The sequence below is a fragment of the Falco biarmicus genome, chromosome 2, assembly GCF_023638135.1.
Source record: "Falco biarmicus isolate bFalBia1 chromosome 2, bFalBia1.pri, whole genome shotgun sequence".
Classification (NCBI taxonomy): Eukaryota; Metazoa; Chordata; class Aves; order Falconiformes; family Falconidae; genus Falco; species Falco biarmicus.
In genome coordinates, this window is record NC_079289.1 from 8,274,828 (window position 1) to 8,291,973 (window position 17,146).

At 37.5% G+C, this 17,146-nt stretch overlaps 1 protein-coding gene across 21 annotated transcripts in view; it reads left to right on the forward strand.

The window, feature by feature from the left end:
* The window catches only part of DLG2 (discs large MAGUK scaffold protein 2), a 1,040,391-nt gene that overhangs the window by 796,065 nt on the left and 227,180 nt on the right, over positions 1–17,146 (forward strand). For all 21 annotated transcript variants that reach the window (XM_056327218.1, XM_056327222.1, XM_056327223.1 and 18 more), the window contains one exon: positions 9,895–10,051. In XM_056327218.1, coding sequence (XP_056183193.1) covers positions 9,895–10,051 — 157 coding nt within the window. The remainder of the gene's footprint in view (positions 1–9,894; positions 10,052–17,146) is intronic.

Consider the following 17,146-nt stretch of genomic DNA (forward strand, 5'->3'; position numbering starts at 1 on the left):
AAGGAGACAAGAATATCTGTCACAGAGATATTTCAAATAAAATTTCTTCATCTTACTTGACAAGTGTTAATATTTACGTGTGTTAGCTGTAAAATCGTTCTCACTAATCATGGAAATACCCAGTCAAGTCTTACTTTATTTTCTTAATGTATGCATGAGTTCTTTTTGACAAAGCAGTGTCACAAACTAAGGATGGAGAAGTAATGATAGGAATAATAATGCTGTGCTGGTGTATATCTGTGTATATTAATGTGTGAATCGTGGAAGCATAGCTCTGAGTACTTAGCTGACTCCATTTTAACAAAAATAATTGGGTAAAATATGAATAATTCACAACCACAGTTAAAATTCTTGCATCTTTACGATATTAGAAAAGCTTATATTTAACACTGAAACACAGGTTGTATTGCATCGACTGGTGTAGTTTACAGAAAATGTTAGGTTTGTTTCTCCCCTCCCATAGAAATGTAGAACTGTTTGAAATATTTTGTAGGAATGGGTAATAACTTGTCATCAGCTGCTGTCACATCCTATTTCAAAGATTTTCTTTCTTTTAATAAAAGTAAGAATCAAAAGTTTCCACAGAGGAAAGATGTCATTTTGTTGTATTCTGGTTTCTGTTACAAACCTACTATGGTGCAGTCAGAAAATAAAAAGCTAGATATGTGAAATAAACCACTTCTAAGCAAAGTCTGTAATGTTTTTCTCACAAGTCTCATTTTTTTCTTTCTTATCGAGATCTAAGATCTAAGTTTTTGATGTTTTATTTAAAATGTGTAGGACAGCTGTAGTAATTATTCATTGAAAACAAGACTGAATAGTGAAATTGCTGCAGGAAAAGTGCATATGGCTTATGGGCTGTCACCTGGAAGCTAATGCTATAAATGAAGCCACCTTCTTGCTCAAAACAGGGCTAATTTCAAGTTGGACCAGGTTGCTAGGGATCTTCAAGTGAAGCTGTGATTATCACCAAGTGTGGAGATTGTACAATTTGTAGGGAACCTGCCTCAGTGCCTAAACACCCTCATTTTGGATTTCTTTATCATGAATGTGTGTCATAATAAAGTCCCCTGTCCTTTCCTCAAACCAACTCATTAATAAATTGGCATTTGAAATAGAACTGAGGTTTGAGAACAAGTTTATCAATTAAAATGGTAATTGAATTACAAAAAAAAGAAAGGAGGAAAAGAAAAAAAAAGAATTTGTTAAATTGAGATTTAAGGAAATATATTATTTTATGATGTCTCTGACTTTGTCTACTGGACTCCATAATTCAGGAAGTATCCTTGTAGGTTTAAACTCCTATTCAAATTTGGAAACCAATCTGCCTTAATTGATTTTTAGATAAATTGCAGAATCTGTGCTGGCCATGCAGACAACTTGCATATATTATGTATGAATCATAACAGCACAGGAAATCTGAAAATTGATACTACAAAAACCAGCAGGCCTCCTGCTGTTCAGGAGATAGAAGAATATCTGGTTTGTAATTATTACTAATCAACTTAAATTGAGTCATATTTCTTTCCACATGGGAAACTGGGACTGTTAGCCTATTAACACTGCTGAGCAAAAATAAGTAAGCAACTCAACCCTAAATACTTCATTATTTTAAAGCTTGATTTATTCTAACATTTTTGTGAAGTCCATGCTGCTAAGTATGTTTATAGGTAATTTGAGGTCAAAACAAAGTCATTCTTCTCTTTTAGGAACTGGGTTTCCATCAGTAAAGTCCTGTGTTTAGGTGACCCATATTGCTTGTGAGATGCACTTTATAAATAGTTGCTTTACCTGCAAGGCATCCCTAGCACACAGATTTGTGGCCTGTATGCTGGCTGTGTGACTGACTGTGTATGTGTAGTCACTAAAGTAATATAATTATTACTCCTATGAAGGAGAAACGAGATATGGGAGGGTTAAAGAAATACAGGGGGAATTGCATTCAATGGCATTTATTCCTTTCCACCCTGTGGAATATGTGATAATTGAGCTGGGTAGAATAGACACTTAAATGTCTTAATAGTTTTTTTGATCTAGGTGATGGATTCATACCTAAAAACAATTTATCTGGGGGGGGGGGGGATGTCTTCTGTGTACTTCACATACAGCAAAAAGAACTAGTAGCAAGAGAAAAAAAAAAAAAAGATATTCAAGCTATGTATTCTTCTGTACATGAGTTGAACGGATTTTATTATGTGTATAAAAGCATGAACTTCACAGGTGTTTGATGTCATTGTTAGTGCAATCTAATTAGTAACTTCCCTAATGGTTTATTTACATGGTTGAAAAACAAGAAAACTATAACCCTTGAACTGGGAAATATTGGTTTGCGTATCTTGAAATGGTTTTGGTGAACAATTTGCACAGTGAATATCCAAAATAGGAAAAATATTGGATGAAAAGCTAAAACCTGTTGTTTGGAAATCCTCCTGTACTATCGCATGAAGCTATAATGTTAGTGGTGTAGGATAGTTATTGTCTCTGCAGTTGACATTTAGACTAAATTGTATTTTAACCGCTACCAGTCATCTCTTCTGCTGAGCTGCTTAGAAATGGGGTTTTCAACTTACTTGATCAAGAGTGTTTTGATGGAAATTTTAAACAAATTTATCAACGTGACTGAGTATGTCAAATATATATAAATATTTATACATGAATAAACAACATTTGAACCATGACTAAGGGTAAGATTTTTTATTTTGAACAGGACAGATTTGTGGTTTGAAAGTGTCTTATATAAAGTGATTTTGGATGCTTCCTACTAACGGACTGTGTATTGATACTTTGAAACATGGCTTAGAGGCACTGCTATTTTTAGGTATTCTCTTAGCCTTTGAATACTTTCTGTCTCCTGACAGTGCAATGTAGTTGCCTATTACCATTTCCATCTCGCCTGGCTTTGTTTACCAACTGAAAAGTGGAACATTCATGGTAAACGAAGCCACCGAACACTGTAAGGAATAGTTTATAGGAAAGTGGTTTCAATATGGAACCAATAGTTTTTAAAGGCAGGATGCAAAGCAACCTTTCTAGTATGGGGTTGCCTGTGCTGATTATAGCAGGTGGAACAGAGGTGCAGTTTTCAGGATTTGTTTTGATTATTAGCATGTAAATAATGCACCTCCTGGGTGAGGGAATAGATACAAGTGCTTACAGGAGACAAAGTATAAATGAATAAGCATACTGGAATAATCATCTCCCTTGTCCTGTATTGTTGCTCAAGAAATCAATGAGATTTTACAAATCTAGGAGACGTACTCCTGTGCATTTAAAGTAAACGTCGGGTGTCTTGTTAAAAATACAGAACAGTTTTTCAAATAAGAGATTATTCCTGTATGCCAGTTCCATCTTGCTAGCTTTAAGCAGAAAACGTTGCCTGGTGTGCAGGCTTTAATTTCTCTACCAAAGACAACAATGAAAGACTGTTAAGGTCCAGAGAGGTTCCCACAAAACAAATAAAGTTGCACATGTATAAGCCAATGCACTCATGCATGCATCAGTCAGGTTGAAGCCTGGCTCCCAGTAGGTTGCCTTGTATTAAATGTATGTCAAAGTTTGTGACAAGTTAGACATGATCTTTGCAGAATATAAATGCATTAAAAATTTAGTCGGTATTAAAGTTAGGATAAAGTATTGCTTCTACAGTGAATGCCAACATTCAATCAACAAGAAATGCCAACAAAAACCTAGTCAAATAAAGAGATAAAATACTTGTTTCAAGCAGAATGGGTGACTGTATTCTATTATATTTTGCTATGCATTATGAAAATTGTACATCCCATTAAAGGCTGAATGCTTAGTTGTTAGTACATCTGCATTTAGTAAAATGAAATAGTAAGTCACGAATCAATTACAGGCAACGAAAATGAATGCTCTTGCACATGACTAAAACACTGTCTCAGTTTAAGAAGGCAAAGTTACCCCTCCGGACTGTTACGCTCATTGTGACAGCAATAGATAAGAGGCAGGTTTCCTTATTTTGGGGTTGGTTTTTTTCAATCATAATTGAAATCAGGATAATAACAATTAAAGTAAAATATGGGGGAACAGACCTCGCTGGGCTAGGTGTGGCACTGATGGGTAACACTGATGTGTTCAGCCTCTCCTGCGCTCTGAGACTCTCCTAGGGATGGCAGAAAGGAAGGTCTGCCAGCCTCCCCCCACTGCCGGGGCACCGTGTTTTGGAAACCTCCGGAAGGCTGGGGAGGAAGGCAGGGGGTAGAGGTGTTTCACATGCTGGTGGAAAGATTTTGCTGGGCCTAAGAGGGGAATAACAGGGGAAATGTAAAAGCCAAATGCACCAAAAGTGATACTGCAATAAAACAACAGATGAGAGCACTACAGATAGAATTTTCTCTAAATTGTTGTGAAACAGAGTTGTAGCAGGTAGTGAAGAAAATTTAAATAAGTTGAGTAAATTTGGTTTTGCCTGGACTTTGGTGTCTTTTAAAAAGGTGTGTGTGTGCATTCCAGGCCCTCAGCCACTTAAGACTTCAAATTCTCTTTTGTGTGATTAATCAGATTTTAAAACATCATACACACTGTCACATTCTCTGTCCATCCTAGCTTTCTGTGTTTGATGCTGTGAAGAATGCTCTATCTATTTGAACTACCCTTTTTAGATCCTTCCAGTATGAACACCCTTTTGTTGTCTGAAATAAACATGCAGTTAGTTATTGGAGGTTTTTGAAGTATGAGAGGAAAACTGAAAGTATTATACTGAAAAAGAAATAGCTTGATTAACCCGCTGACTCTAAGCAGGCGTAGGTCAGTAGTCACACGGTGAAATATCAGAAGCCAAACACCATACTGCTCGGGCAAAGGGTGCTTTGATCCCTTAGATTTGGGGGGGGGTGGGGGGTGTTCTCCAATGTACTACTAATGCATGACTTTAACCAACTGGTGCAATTTTTTCTCTGCTTCAATTTTCCCTTGTTATTTGCTACTTCAAGTAGCTTGAATGGGTTTTATTGCATTATATGTGGGGCCTTGGTTGGAGACTGGTGCTACCCTAATGCAAGCCGTAAGAGAAATGTCTAGTCTTCTGGGCTTTCTATGATGTGCGTTACTGTAACACCAAATCAGCATGTGCATGAATGGATGTATGATTTCAGTAGCCTTTGTGAGGCCAACAGCATTTCTGGAAAAAAAACCAAACCAAACAACCACCAACACAACAAAAACCTACAGCCAAAGCAAGATCAAAGCCATATTTCTAAGTCCCTGCAGATTTGGGATACCTCATTGATTGTATATAACTGAAGAAGTCTCTAGTGTCTGATACTTGAAAGCACCCAGTGTGCTTAATACTCCGGTAGATGTTCCAAAAAACACAAAATTATGTCAGCACCCCAGTTTTATAGATGGTGCAAAAGAAACACAAAGGCAGAGCTGTGTCAGTGTGAGATGAATACTAAACTGATCTGTATTCTTTAAAGTAGCCAGCAGCACAAAATAAGCAAATTAAAAATGGATTTTCTTTCAGTTAGTTATTATAAGAATTACTTGTTTTCAGAAAGCTCTTCCCCTTCATTTATGAGTCCAGTTTTTAATCTCTTAAATTAAATCTATAATTACTATGGATTCAAAATCTGGAAGAATGATAGGGATAGTCACTTTTTTGTCTTGTCATTTTCTTATTGTAAAAGAGTAAACTGATCAAACCAAATATTCAGTACAAATGTAGTAGATAGAAAACATTTAACTATTTTTGAGATAATGAAGAAATAGAACAAGCATGAACAAAAAAAAATGTTAAGGAGGAAAAATGTCTCGCTTTTTTGATTTATTTTTGGTAATCACATTTTTATGACAGGAGAATTTTTCTTAAGTGTTCAAGTTTTATCCACTCTGATTTGTTACCACTTATTGGTTTCAAATATTAATTTAATAATACTTTGCTCTTACATCAGGCCTGCAATTTATGTGCTTTACAGAATATGATCTGATGCATTCCCTGAAGCAAGTAACCAAGTCCATCCAAATTGATTCTCCCATTGATTTCTGCGCCTGTAAATTTGTGTGGATTGCAGCACTTTATTTGCTCCTTTACTCCTGGCTCAGTTGTAGTGAATCTTCCTTTTTTCCTTCCTTCTTTATTTTTTTAATTCCTTCCCTGCTCTCCTTTACAGATGTACTGTCTCCCTTTATCCTATTCTCTCTTTTCTTTGCTCTTTGCTCTTTTTTTTGTTTGTTTGGGGTTTTTTTTCGGGTTTTGTTTGGTTTTTTGTTTGGTTGGTTTTTTAGCGTTTTTTTTCCCCTTCTGCTGCCTTCTGTCAGTCCAGGAACGTTTTCATCTCACACTCCTTTCTAATTTCTGCTTGATTTCCCCTGCTGCTCTTCTCTGTTTGTATTTGGTACAAAGCTGCAGGAGGGCATAAAGCATGCACACACAAAATTAAAGTGCTAGTATGCTTTGTTAGCACCTAGAAACTTACTTTCAGCCGTATTTATCACAGAAGAAATTGTAAATGGGATAAGTAGCTACGGCTGGAGGCAGAAACATGCATTTCAGAAACACTGGATGTTAGACTGTTCTTTTTTCCTCGGTAGCTACAGAGTGCCACCTATTGTCTCCAGACAAAAGAGGGAGCTTTTAAAATAAGTTACCGTGAAATTACCTTTGCATCACTTGCTGTTTTCTGCAGAGAACTACACATTTTTACCGAGTGCATTTGCTGCAGAGAAGTATCATTCACATTTGAGTTACTACTTTTTTCCCCACTACTTTCTCTCCCCTAACCATGTCACCTTTAAGTCTTTGATTCCATTACCTCCTTTACAGGATTTATCTGCATTCTATCTGGAATTCTTTCGGGGGTATTGGAATTCATAATGAATTTTAATAGAGGCAATGGAAGTTTTCCTAGTGTTGCTTCCCAGATATTAAAGAAAAGTTAAGGAGCACCTGTTCTTAGATGTCCTTAACGATCATATTAAAAGAGTTGACTATAATCTTTTATACCAGGAGAATAAATATGTAACATCCTCATCTTCAGCTTTATCAAAATTGGCCTTTTCTTTGAGTGTGTGTAAAGCATTGACAGGTAACTCATTTCTGCATTACTCTTAAAAGATCACCTGATCAGTGGCTGGTATTGTAGTTTCTTTGCTTAAGAAACATTTTTCCTACTTTAACTTCATCACATGCTACAACGCTTTATTATCATCATAAAGATTTTTTTTCATTTTCATACTGCGTACACTATGCAAGTGTGAACAAGTATATATTTCAAAAAACTTCCTACGTTATGGTGAATTGGCATATACCTTCTACCTCCTGTAGTTTTTGCAGTGGAGTCATGGCTAAAGGTTATTCCTATAGTGATGACAACACTTGTGTGCTCTTGAATTCGCCTTTCAGATTCTGCAGGATACGCAGATATGAAAGAAATATAAAGACATGTTATGGTTGGTCACTGTCTATACAGCCAGATTTGAGTCATGACCAAAATGACCTGCTTAAGCTAAAGAGCAGGAACCAAACCCCCTTGTGTTCCAACCACAGCTTCTGACATTCCCCCGATATTGTTTGAGCTTCCTCTGAACATAATCATCCAAGAGCAGAATGTGAATTTTGCTGTCAAAAGGCCAAAATTACAAAACAGCACTGACAGCGTTTTACGCATAAATCTGCTGACTTGATCAGAGACAGGGATTAATAACTGGGCCAACTTTTTGTTGAGCTGCACAGCTTACTATTCAGTAGATATCCTGTGTATTGACCTAGTTTTCCCCATAGCACTGGCTTTCAACTATTCGATCCAAGCTGCCTGTCATATGTGGAAATGCTTGGTTTCATTTTGAACAGAAGCTGTTCTGATTTCTCACCAGCAGAGCATGCAAATATATTTGTTTGACTTTACTGCCTCTTTTTCCTCGATATTCAGGTAAATAATAATGGCAGTAGCTCCGCTCTTGCAAAGTATTTTTGACGGGTAGGACTCAAAGCCGACAAGTGTCACCATATCGTTTTGTGGATGAGGAAACTGAAGCTGGAAGAACAAATGACTTGCCAAGATCACTCAGCAGCATATGAGCTGAGCTGGGAAAGGAATCCATGCCTCCAGCTTGCTGTCCTAGTTCTGCTCCAACCCCCAGGCCACTCTTCCTAATTAAAAACCTGTTTAGACTTCTTAGATCTGGATTACATTTTGTCTAATCTGCACATATTTAAGAAGGTGCTAAAAGTGTTGCTACAAGGCAAATCCACAGGGATGATCCAAAAGAAAAGAAACCTTCTTTTATTTTTTCGTTGGTTAAAAATATGCTAAGGATATACAAACTCAACACAGTATGTCTTTTTCTCAGAGCTGTATTTTTAAAGGTTATTTTCTGACTATACAATGTTAAGAAAAAGTTGTAAGACAGAGGACCATATGGAGTAGGACTAATACTTTTGCTAAAGGTTACAATCACTTTTAAAAATAGTATAGAAATTTACTTTAGTTTTTTCTTTCAAAAATATTAAGCTTTGGTTTCAGAAAGTTGAGGTGTTATTTACAGTTCATGATCAAGCTGGGGACACAGTTTGAACATTAGTACTGGGCAAAGATAACAAACACCTGATTTTGGAATTATTCTGTAATGATTAAGTCTCCACGTATATAACTGTAAGACAACTTGCATCAAAGAAGACATTCCTCAATTAATCACTTCTCTCTCTGCTTTTTCTTCTTTTCTTTAAAAACAAAATGGCAATTAAAAAGCCATTCATATGATGTAGAACTGGTATATAGTACACAGGAATATGGGGTCTTTTTTTCAGGGAGCATTCTGGAGAATCTTTCTGTATGTTTGTGTTTACAATTGTCACTTTGCTGGTAACCTCTGTTTGTGAAAATTGAGAATTAGAATGTCCTGGTATGTGTTTGTGAGTATCTGCGGGGCTGGGCTTAAGATTTACACATCCAAATTAATATAACAGTATTTACATTTTTTCTGAAAAATAAATTGTTACAGGGATTTGAAATGGGGTAAGTAACCACAAATATCGGGGGAATGTATGTATATATTGTGTGTGCTTGTGTATCCAAGGGAGAGGCAGAGCTGAGGCCCCATATATAGAGACTGGGAAGCAGAATATCCATGACACTTTCTCAAGGTTGCTACCCTGATTGCTTAGGAAAGTCTTCTCCTCCTGGACATTACTTTTCCCATCACTAAAACGCATGTTACTATGTTTACATCCTTTGGGGCATATTTCCAATGTATACATAGAAAGTACAAATGAGATGTAGCTGTTATTATTTATTTCCATCATAACAAACAACTTTTAAAGCCAGTAAGCAGATATCCCTTGGTCTGGGTAAGTAATGAACCTGCGGTGTACTTTTACAAATGCAAGGTTCTGACAGTGTCAAACTGGTGAGATTCTGGTCTACGAGCTTGATCGTACAAATGGTATTTGCTCCAAATCTCTCAGGATCAAACACACCTGACGTTGCTCTGCTTGGAGTTTTATTTTTTTTTCTTTGTTAATTTGTTTAAAAAGCAAGACTAGAGCTTAAAATAAAAAGAAGTACCATGTAAAGATTCAACGTGTATATATAGTATTGCTATAAATTACATTATAAAATATATTCAGTGGTTTAGTATTTAGTTTAATAAATCAATCACTTAGTGAAGATTACTCTAGTGGGCTGAAATTAATAGAGGTGTTTGGATTCAACCATGGGGGCGGCAGGGGGGACGAGACAGTACACACAAACTGATTAATTCCTACATTATCTGTTCTCCATTTAAACTGATTTATCTGATTTGTTAAATGGTTTCTTTAGGTGATAACAGGCCATTGTGTTTTAAGGAAAATACAGTATGCTTAAGAGGCCTTGAAAAATGTGTACACATGAAGAGTTTTGAATGGGTAAACTTTATCATTTTGTTTCTATACAGAGAGCCTCGAAAAATCATCCTGCACAAAGGCTCCACAGGACTTGGTTTTAACATTGTGGGAGGAGAAGATGGGGAAGGCATTTTCGTGTCTTTCATCCTAGCAGGCGGGCCGGCCGATCTCAGTGGAGAACTGCAGCGAGGAGATCAAATTTTGTCTGTAAGTATCTGTGTCGGGCTTTGCTGGCCAACTGCTTAATCTTATTTGTTGTCTATATTGCAAGGGACACAATATTTTTGTCTTTTTTGTCTTTTTGGTTTCCAGGTTGTAAAATCCAAGCTAGAAACAGTTTATCACTGAATATTTTGTTTATGTGCTCTTGGGTTTTATAGCATTTGTTACTGATGTTACTTGCACTTTGCTTGGAAGGAGACTTTTCTTTGCTTAATGCTATCTACAGAATGGCAACAGCACAGAGAGGGGACCTGAACTCAGTGCAGACCCCAGCATCTCCCAGTTTAGCCCATCATCCAGTTTCATTTTGCCCAAAATGCGCTGCCGAGTCCAAAGATATTTCCCAATTTCAGCTTAGCTTTGAGGAGAAAAGCAGTGTGATGAAATCATCCGGGCTCGGGGTGCCACCTAGTGTGCACTAAACAGCTGAGCAAATGGCCCGATACGGGAAGGAGATTAATTAGGTTATGTTAATTATCTCTGTGCCTCTAATGAATTTGATGATCGCTCTGAAATAAGTTTTCAAATTTTACAGGATAAAAGGCTTTGTCGCCTAAGGTTATATTTTGCATACTTCGTCTCAAAAATCATCTTTTTAATTTTTCTTTCATGTATGTATTGGTAGCATGCGTTTAAAACACAGAGCATTTATGTTTGAGGCTCTGTCAAGTAATTGAACATCTGACTGAAACAATCTGAGTGTAAAGGATTTTGAAAGACAAAGCAAGCCTTGAAAATGCAGTTAAATACCCATTCACATTATGCTGCCTTACAGAAAAAAGAAAGTAGCCCAGATTGATACAGTTGCTGTTTCATACAAAGTGCGTAAATAGCCTTAAGGCAAAGAAATGAAACACAGGAATTATTTGTCCCAGATTGGTGATGGACCCACTGGGCTGCAGTGTCACACTCACTCCTGCTGAGGTGCCTTCTGTCCCTGTGAATCGTGCATCCTTGGCTGCACTTTGGTTAGCACTGGGGTGGAAGGTGGCTTTAGCCTGGGCAGTTTGTGGCATGGTTATGGGGCACTTGCCTGGTCAATGTTTAAATCCATGAGGAAGCTAGAACTGGTTTTCCTGCATTGCTGGGGAGTGTCTTGGCCACTGGCCTATTGTATGAAAAGTGAATTTACCTTCCACCTGTCAAAGTTTTGGTGTGAAAAGCTGGCTGGAGATCCTTTGCGATACATGGAAAATCTGGTGAGTTAGTACCGAAGCTATGCAGTATCCTGAAGCTGTGAGGATCATTACTAGTATATTTTATCCAGACCTGTTCCTTGAAAATGCTTTAAGAAAAACTGAGAAAGGGCAAGTAGAAGATGTTTAGATGCCTTAAACAGATCCCTGAGTCTGTAGGAAACTGCAAGAAAACCAAAATAGACTCTTATAGGGTTATCAACTTGAAGACACAAGGAAGTCAAAGGCTTGTGCCAAGAAGAACACAGGCAAGAAACCCAAATAATAGAAAAGGCAAATTCTTCAGGGCAATTATACAATTTATTTTTCTTTGGCTAGATGTGGCAAAATAGGACAGACTGAAAGAGAAGTCAGAGATCAAAGCCTTTCACAGTACATTGTATGCAGAAATCTAGAAGCTCAGATACAAATATAAAAGTCTATTATCCTTTATTTTTAAGCAGGGGTATGTTTAGCACTGCACGATACTGCCACAGTTGAATTTTTAACTCTGATTATTGTCTGTTTCATAGCAATGTCCTCCATATGTTCTAATTAAAGTTACCAATGTTGCTGCAGCATTTACTTGTCATGCAAGAGTAGTTTATTTGTTCATTGAGCAGAGAGGGATGGAAATTATTACTAAATTAGACTGCCTGCATATCCCCAGGCTATCACCAAGTCAGGCACTGCTTACTTATTTAGTCACAAATAACTATTATGAAACCATTTTTCCGTACTCAAGTTAAACAGATTTAATGCACAGGCTGATTTTAGAGCTGATTAATCTTAGACCGTTGCCTGGTGAAGGGTCCCAGACACCTCAATTTTATAAGGGCTGCACAAAGTAGGTCTGTTTCTCTCTGTTTATTCTTTTTGCCTCGTCCCTCAGAAACATTTAGTTCCCTACAGAAATAGTTTCCCCATTTGTTTCTCAAAACATGACAAATCTGATTTAGCAAGAATAAATAGTACCCTCAAAGCTAGTATTTCTAATTAACTCAGGCTTGCTTAAATTTCTTTCAGACAGGAAGCCTAGTAAGGGATTTAAACTTTGGAGATCTGGATTTAACTCTCTGATGTAGGCAGTATCCTTCATGACCCTCGGCAAGGTGCTGTATTTTTTCTTAGTCTCAGTCTCCCATGGGGACAAGGAGGATCACAGCATTTCCTAATTTATTAAGAAATTATTAGGAAAAAAAATTTCCTAATTTATGCTTGTGCTGTAAACATGGCAAATTGTTGGCTGCTTGAGAGGTGTGTAGCTCATCTTTGGGAAGGTGCCTATAAAAATACCTTAAACAGACTGTAAATCCGTGAGCGAGACCCAACAGAGCTAGGAATATGTGTCACCTTTGGGTGACACGCTGACTGTGTACGTAGTCTCAAAGTCAGCTCACACGGCTTGGAAAAATCCCATAACCCCTCAGCCCCTCTTTCTGTCTGGCTGCTCTTAGATGGTTGAGAAGGATCCAAGCCGACAGTCCAGGGACGAGACTTATGAAAGGTTATGCATCAACCTCGGCCCCATGGAAGAGTAAAATTTGGATTTATTTTTCCAAAATGCCACCAGATGGCACCACAGGATCGGTAATGACTGCGATCTGCCTGGCTAAAACCTTGGGAAGAGCAGCGATAGGTGTATTTTTCTGTTTTCACTTAATTGACTCAAAATGTTTAAAACTTGACTCAGAAAGCAAGTTGATATTCCCAGTGCTTCTGTGCAGAAAGACAAAACGAATCCTAGCTGAACCTTGAAGGCAAATGGAAGAATAACAGAAAATGTTGTTTCGAATGGTAAAAAACATTTCAAACAGCAAAAAAAAGGGTTATAGGGTTACATTCATAATAAGCTGGGGTTTCCCCCTAAGTGGTAGGAATTTTTTTTAATGTTCGTTTCTTCTTGCTATAATTCATTACGCTCTTGTGAATTACCACCAAATTAAACTTTTTCCTTCTCACTTCTGAAGGTTTTTAAAATGTTATAATGCATACATCACCAGTGTATGTTCATAGCTGTAGCAGAACATCTCCCTCCCTGTAGTACTGTCCTCTTTTTAAGTATAATGTAAATATTCTCAAGTAACATTTTGAATACTAATTGCCATCAAGACTTGATTTGCTAGGGGCTGTGTGCACACAGGTTAACTTCTGTCTCTGAAGCGTATAACCCAAATGAAACAGCTCGGAAAATCAATGAAAGTATTATTTCAATTTCAGAGCAGTGTAAATGAGGTGCCAGTATGTCAACTGATATGTTTAGAATCATGTGAGAAGTCTAGACTTAGAGGCTGCTGGAACTCTGATCTAACCCCAAGTTCTCCACCTGTTAAGGAAAATGCAGTCTCCAATAAAAATAAGACGTAATGTTGCTTGATGCCATTCTTGCAGTTTACAATTCCACTTCCTATGCCAAGGGATATACTGCCGATTAAAACAGCAATGGGAACCCAGCGTGGCTGAGTTACAACCACCTGCAATGGTGGAAATGATTTCCGAGAACCATACACATAAAACGGCCACACATTGTGCGTACACCCTTGCTGGCAGAAAGCGCTACAAATCTTACTAGTTTAGGAAGAAGGTTCATAGGGAACACATTGTCATTTTTAGGAGAAATTCCTGGGGAGGCAGGAGGAGGAATGTGGTCCTGTTCAAAGTAAAATCACCCCGTGATTTTTTTGCCTTACAATCTGAAATCAAAATTATGATAAAACATACCTACTGATTGTAAGTGTCTTAACCTGCATGCTTCAGAGCACTTTCAGTGCCAAGTCGGCAGTACCTAAAGCACAGAGTTAGTCTACACATCCAAGTTCAGCAGCAAAATTCAGATGTACAACTTATGCACAATTAGTGCTCATCGCTCCTTGAATTTTTATGATGTTTTTCAGTTTTATAATTTTCCATAAGATTGCAACAAGTGAAAAATGTATATAAAAGAGAGAATTAAGGTGAATTAATAGCCACAAGGAGGTAACAGCAAGTATTAGCGCTTGAATCCTAACTTTTGAAGTTTCTGAATTTTGTGTCTTTGGACAAGACTAAAGCTCAGATTAAGGTACTTAAATTTAGACATCTATGTGCTTGCTGAGTGTCTGATTGCCATTAAAGTCAATGGAGGCTAGGGAACAATTCAGCTGGCCAACTGTGAGTTGTGTAGAGCAAGTTGAATTGCTCTGTAAGCTTTATTGCCTATATTGATTGGCTATCCATTGACTTTAAGCTTAAACGCTCACCACATGCTTGCATGTCTAAATTTAGGTGTCTTAAACTGAATCTCACGTTTCATGCGTTTGCCTTTATAATGTATGTTCACTCTTTCAGCTAGCATCGTGCTTGCTTCATAACAAAGAAAAGTAAAATAAAATTGTGGACCGTAAGAGGTTTATTTCATCCTCCTTTAGAAATGCTTTAGAACCTTCTGGTTCGCAATGGCAGGATGAAGCATGGCTGTAGCCTAAAAGTAAAATCAAGAGAAGAAGGAGACTGCTTGCTCAGGAGCAAGATGGCTGGTCCCAAGCAGCACATCCTGCAGGTTGCCTTCAGGAGATAAAACAAGTTTCCTGAAGGGTAATTGCTCAGCAGCAACAGGAGAGAGTAGAAAAAGAACAGGCTGCACTGTGAAGGTGCAGGTGGTACTCCTCATAATGCTTCCATTTCCCTCCCATCTAACCGGAATCAGATGAATTAAGTTAACCTAATTCCGATTGACTTGCCTCTTGATCCAGCATAGTACCAGAATGTATTCGTCTATGGGGGAAGACAGCATCGTTTTTTCCCCTGCTGTTTTTTGAGAAACAAATAAGTGTGCTTTGGGAAAGGGTTACCAGAGATATTCTGTGGGCTTTTCTGTCACTGGTACATGACGTCATATACATGGGTAGTTTGCAACGTCAGTATCTGAGCATCTCACTTCAGAATTGTCTCTGGTCTTTTATACAAGGGTACCCCTTGTAGAGGGAAGGTGATCTCTTACATTGATCAGATTTTGTCTTGCATTTGTGCATCGTCCTGATGCCATTTTTTGTGAGATGTTTGCTTTCCCTTATGAACAGTTTAAACACTTCTTTGTACTTAGTTCCTCCCACACAACTCCTACCCACCCTCTCACTCACATCTGTAGCAAAAATAAAGTATGCATTTGAAAAAATATAATGTTCTTCAATTTATAGGCCAAAATGTGTGTGTGTAGAGCAGGATAGAGTGTAAGGTTTCTGTGCTTATTTCTAGCAAATACCTATGGTTTATATTTGCTACTGTTAGAATTGACCTTCAGATTGATTTCCCTTACTTTGGTGCAGAGAAGCTTTCAGCTTTCTAATTTGAAAAGGTTTTTTGCTCATGGTGAAAGCAGTAAAACTACTTAGGGCAAAGAGTGCCTTTGGTTACCTAGTTACAAAACTAAGAAAAATGGCAAATACCATTTGGTTTTCTTTCTCATGTATATAATATTTACTTTTTTTCCAAATTGAAGCTGGCTTAGAAAATGTTTGAATCATCTCTATAGGGCCTGGAGATTTTTTTCCATGGAGCATCAGTTTGTCAGTCTTATGTAATAGCGTTAGGACTATAACAGATACTCCCTTTGTGTTACAAGAATTATTTGCAGAGGCAAATAATTTGCAGAGACCATATCCTTAGGATGCTTACTTCCCTGGGGTTGTGTGAATGATATACTGCTGTCCTCTGGCATAGAAGAGTCTATCGCTTTTTGTGGCCTTTATCTGCACTTGCCCATAAAGATTCCCTTTATATTTTTAACATTAATCCTACTTTGCCAGTAGGAAAAACACAACTATGTGAACTTACTTTGTAGTGACATATAGAGCCTTGTGTGTTATATATATGCGGAATGTCAGTATATAATCAGTGCACTGACTTAAATGTGTAGATCAGTTCACATGATTGGACTGTTTGAAAGAAGTAGAACTTGTCTGAAAATCCAGGGAGAAAGTGTTGCTAAACGTATCCAAAGGATCAATACTGCATGGTAGATGATATACGTGAGAGATCTGCAAAAAGACAATCTCTGGAGAGAAAGGGAGCTGAGAGCACAGGTGCTGTCATATGTTAATAGGATCACACTGACTACAAGAGCAGGTGGATTAAGGTCCTCGGGAGCAAATAGTGGATTAATCTAAATTCAGGCTTTATTAATTTTGGAAAGTACAGGGCATATAACCCTTTAGCCTCCCGCTGTAGCTAACAGAAAGATGTAGCCACTTCTGGAGTACAATTTACCTTGCCCTAAAGTAAACATTTCAGATAGCTCAGATGACAATTGTGATGTAAAAGTGTAAATTTCTTTTCGCTGATTATAAAGGATTTGACATGATTTCCCTTTATTGAAATAGATTTAATCCAAACTGACCAAACATTCTTTTTTTTTTTTTTTTTTTTTTTTTTTTGGTGGGGAATATGGAAAAAGCAAGTATGGATCAGATAATTCCAGATTTTATTCTGACCAGTAAGGAAGAATGGCCTAAAAGTGGGAGAATGAAACACAGCTTGCCCTTGAGGGACCACGTAGTATAGTGGCAACGTTTATGATTTTGTGCTTGAAAGGAATGTGGAAGTTCAGAAGAATATGTAACATGAACTTCAAAGCCCCTCTGCTGTGCATTCACAGTGGATGTGGAAAATCCAAAAGAGGGCAAGTTTGAAAGTAACAACTCAGAAGTGGTAGCTCTTGGTACTTCAGAGCCTTTTGATGATATGAAACTCAAGCGATCAACATTGAAAAAGTGGAAGCTGAGTCAAGTTACTGTGGTTATAACAAGCCAAGTTCTAAACATGTATAAGTGTTAGGTAAAATTTTGGAACAAAGTCAGAAGGGCAAGAAGTAAAATGGACTGTTATTAGCAAGAATTAAAAAAGATAGCAAGAAAATATTTGGTGAGAA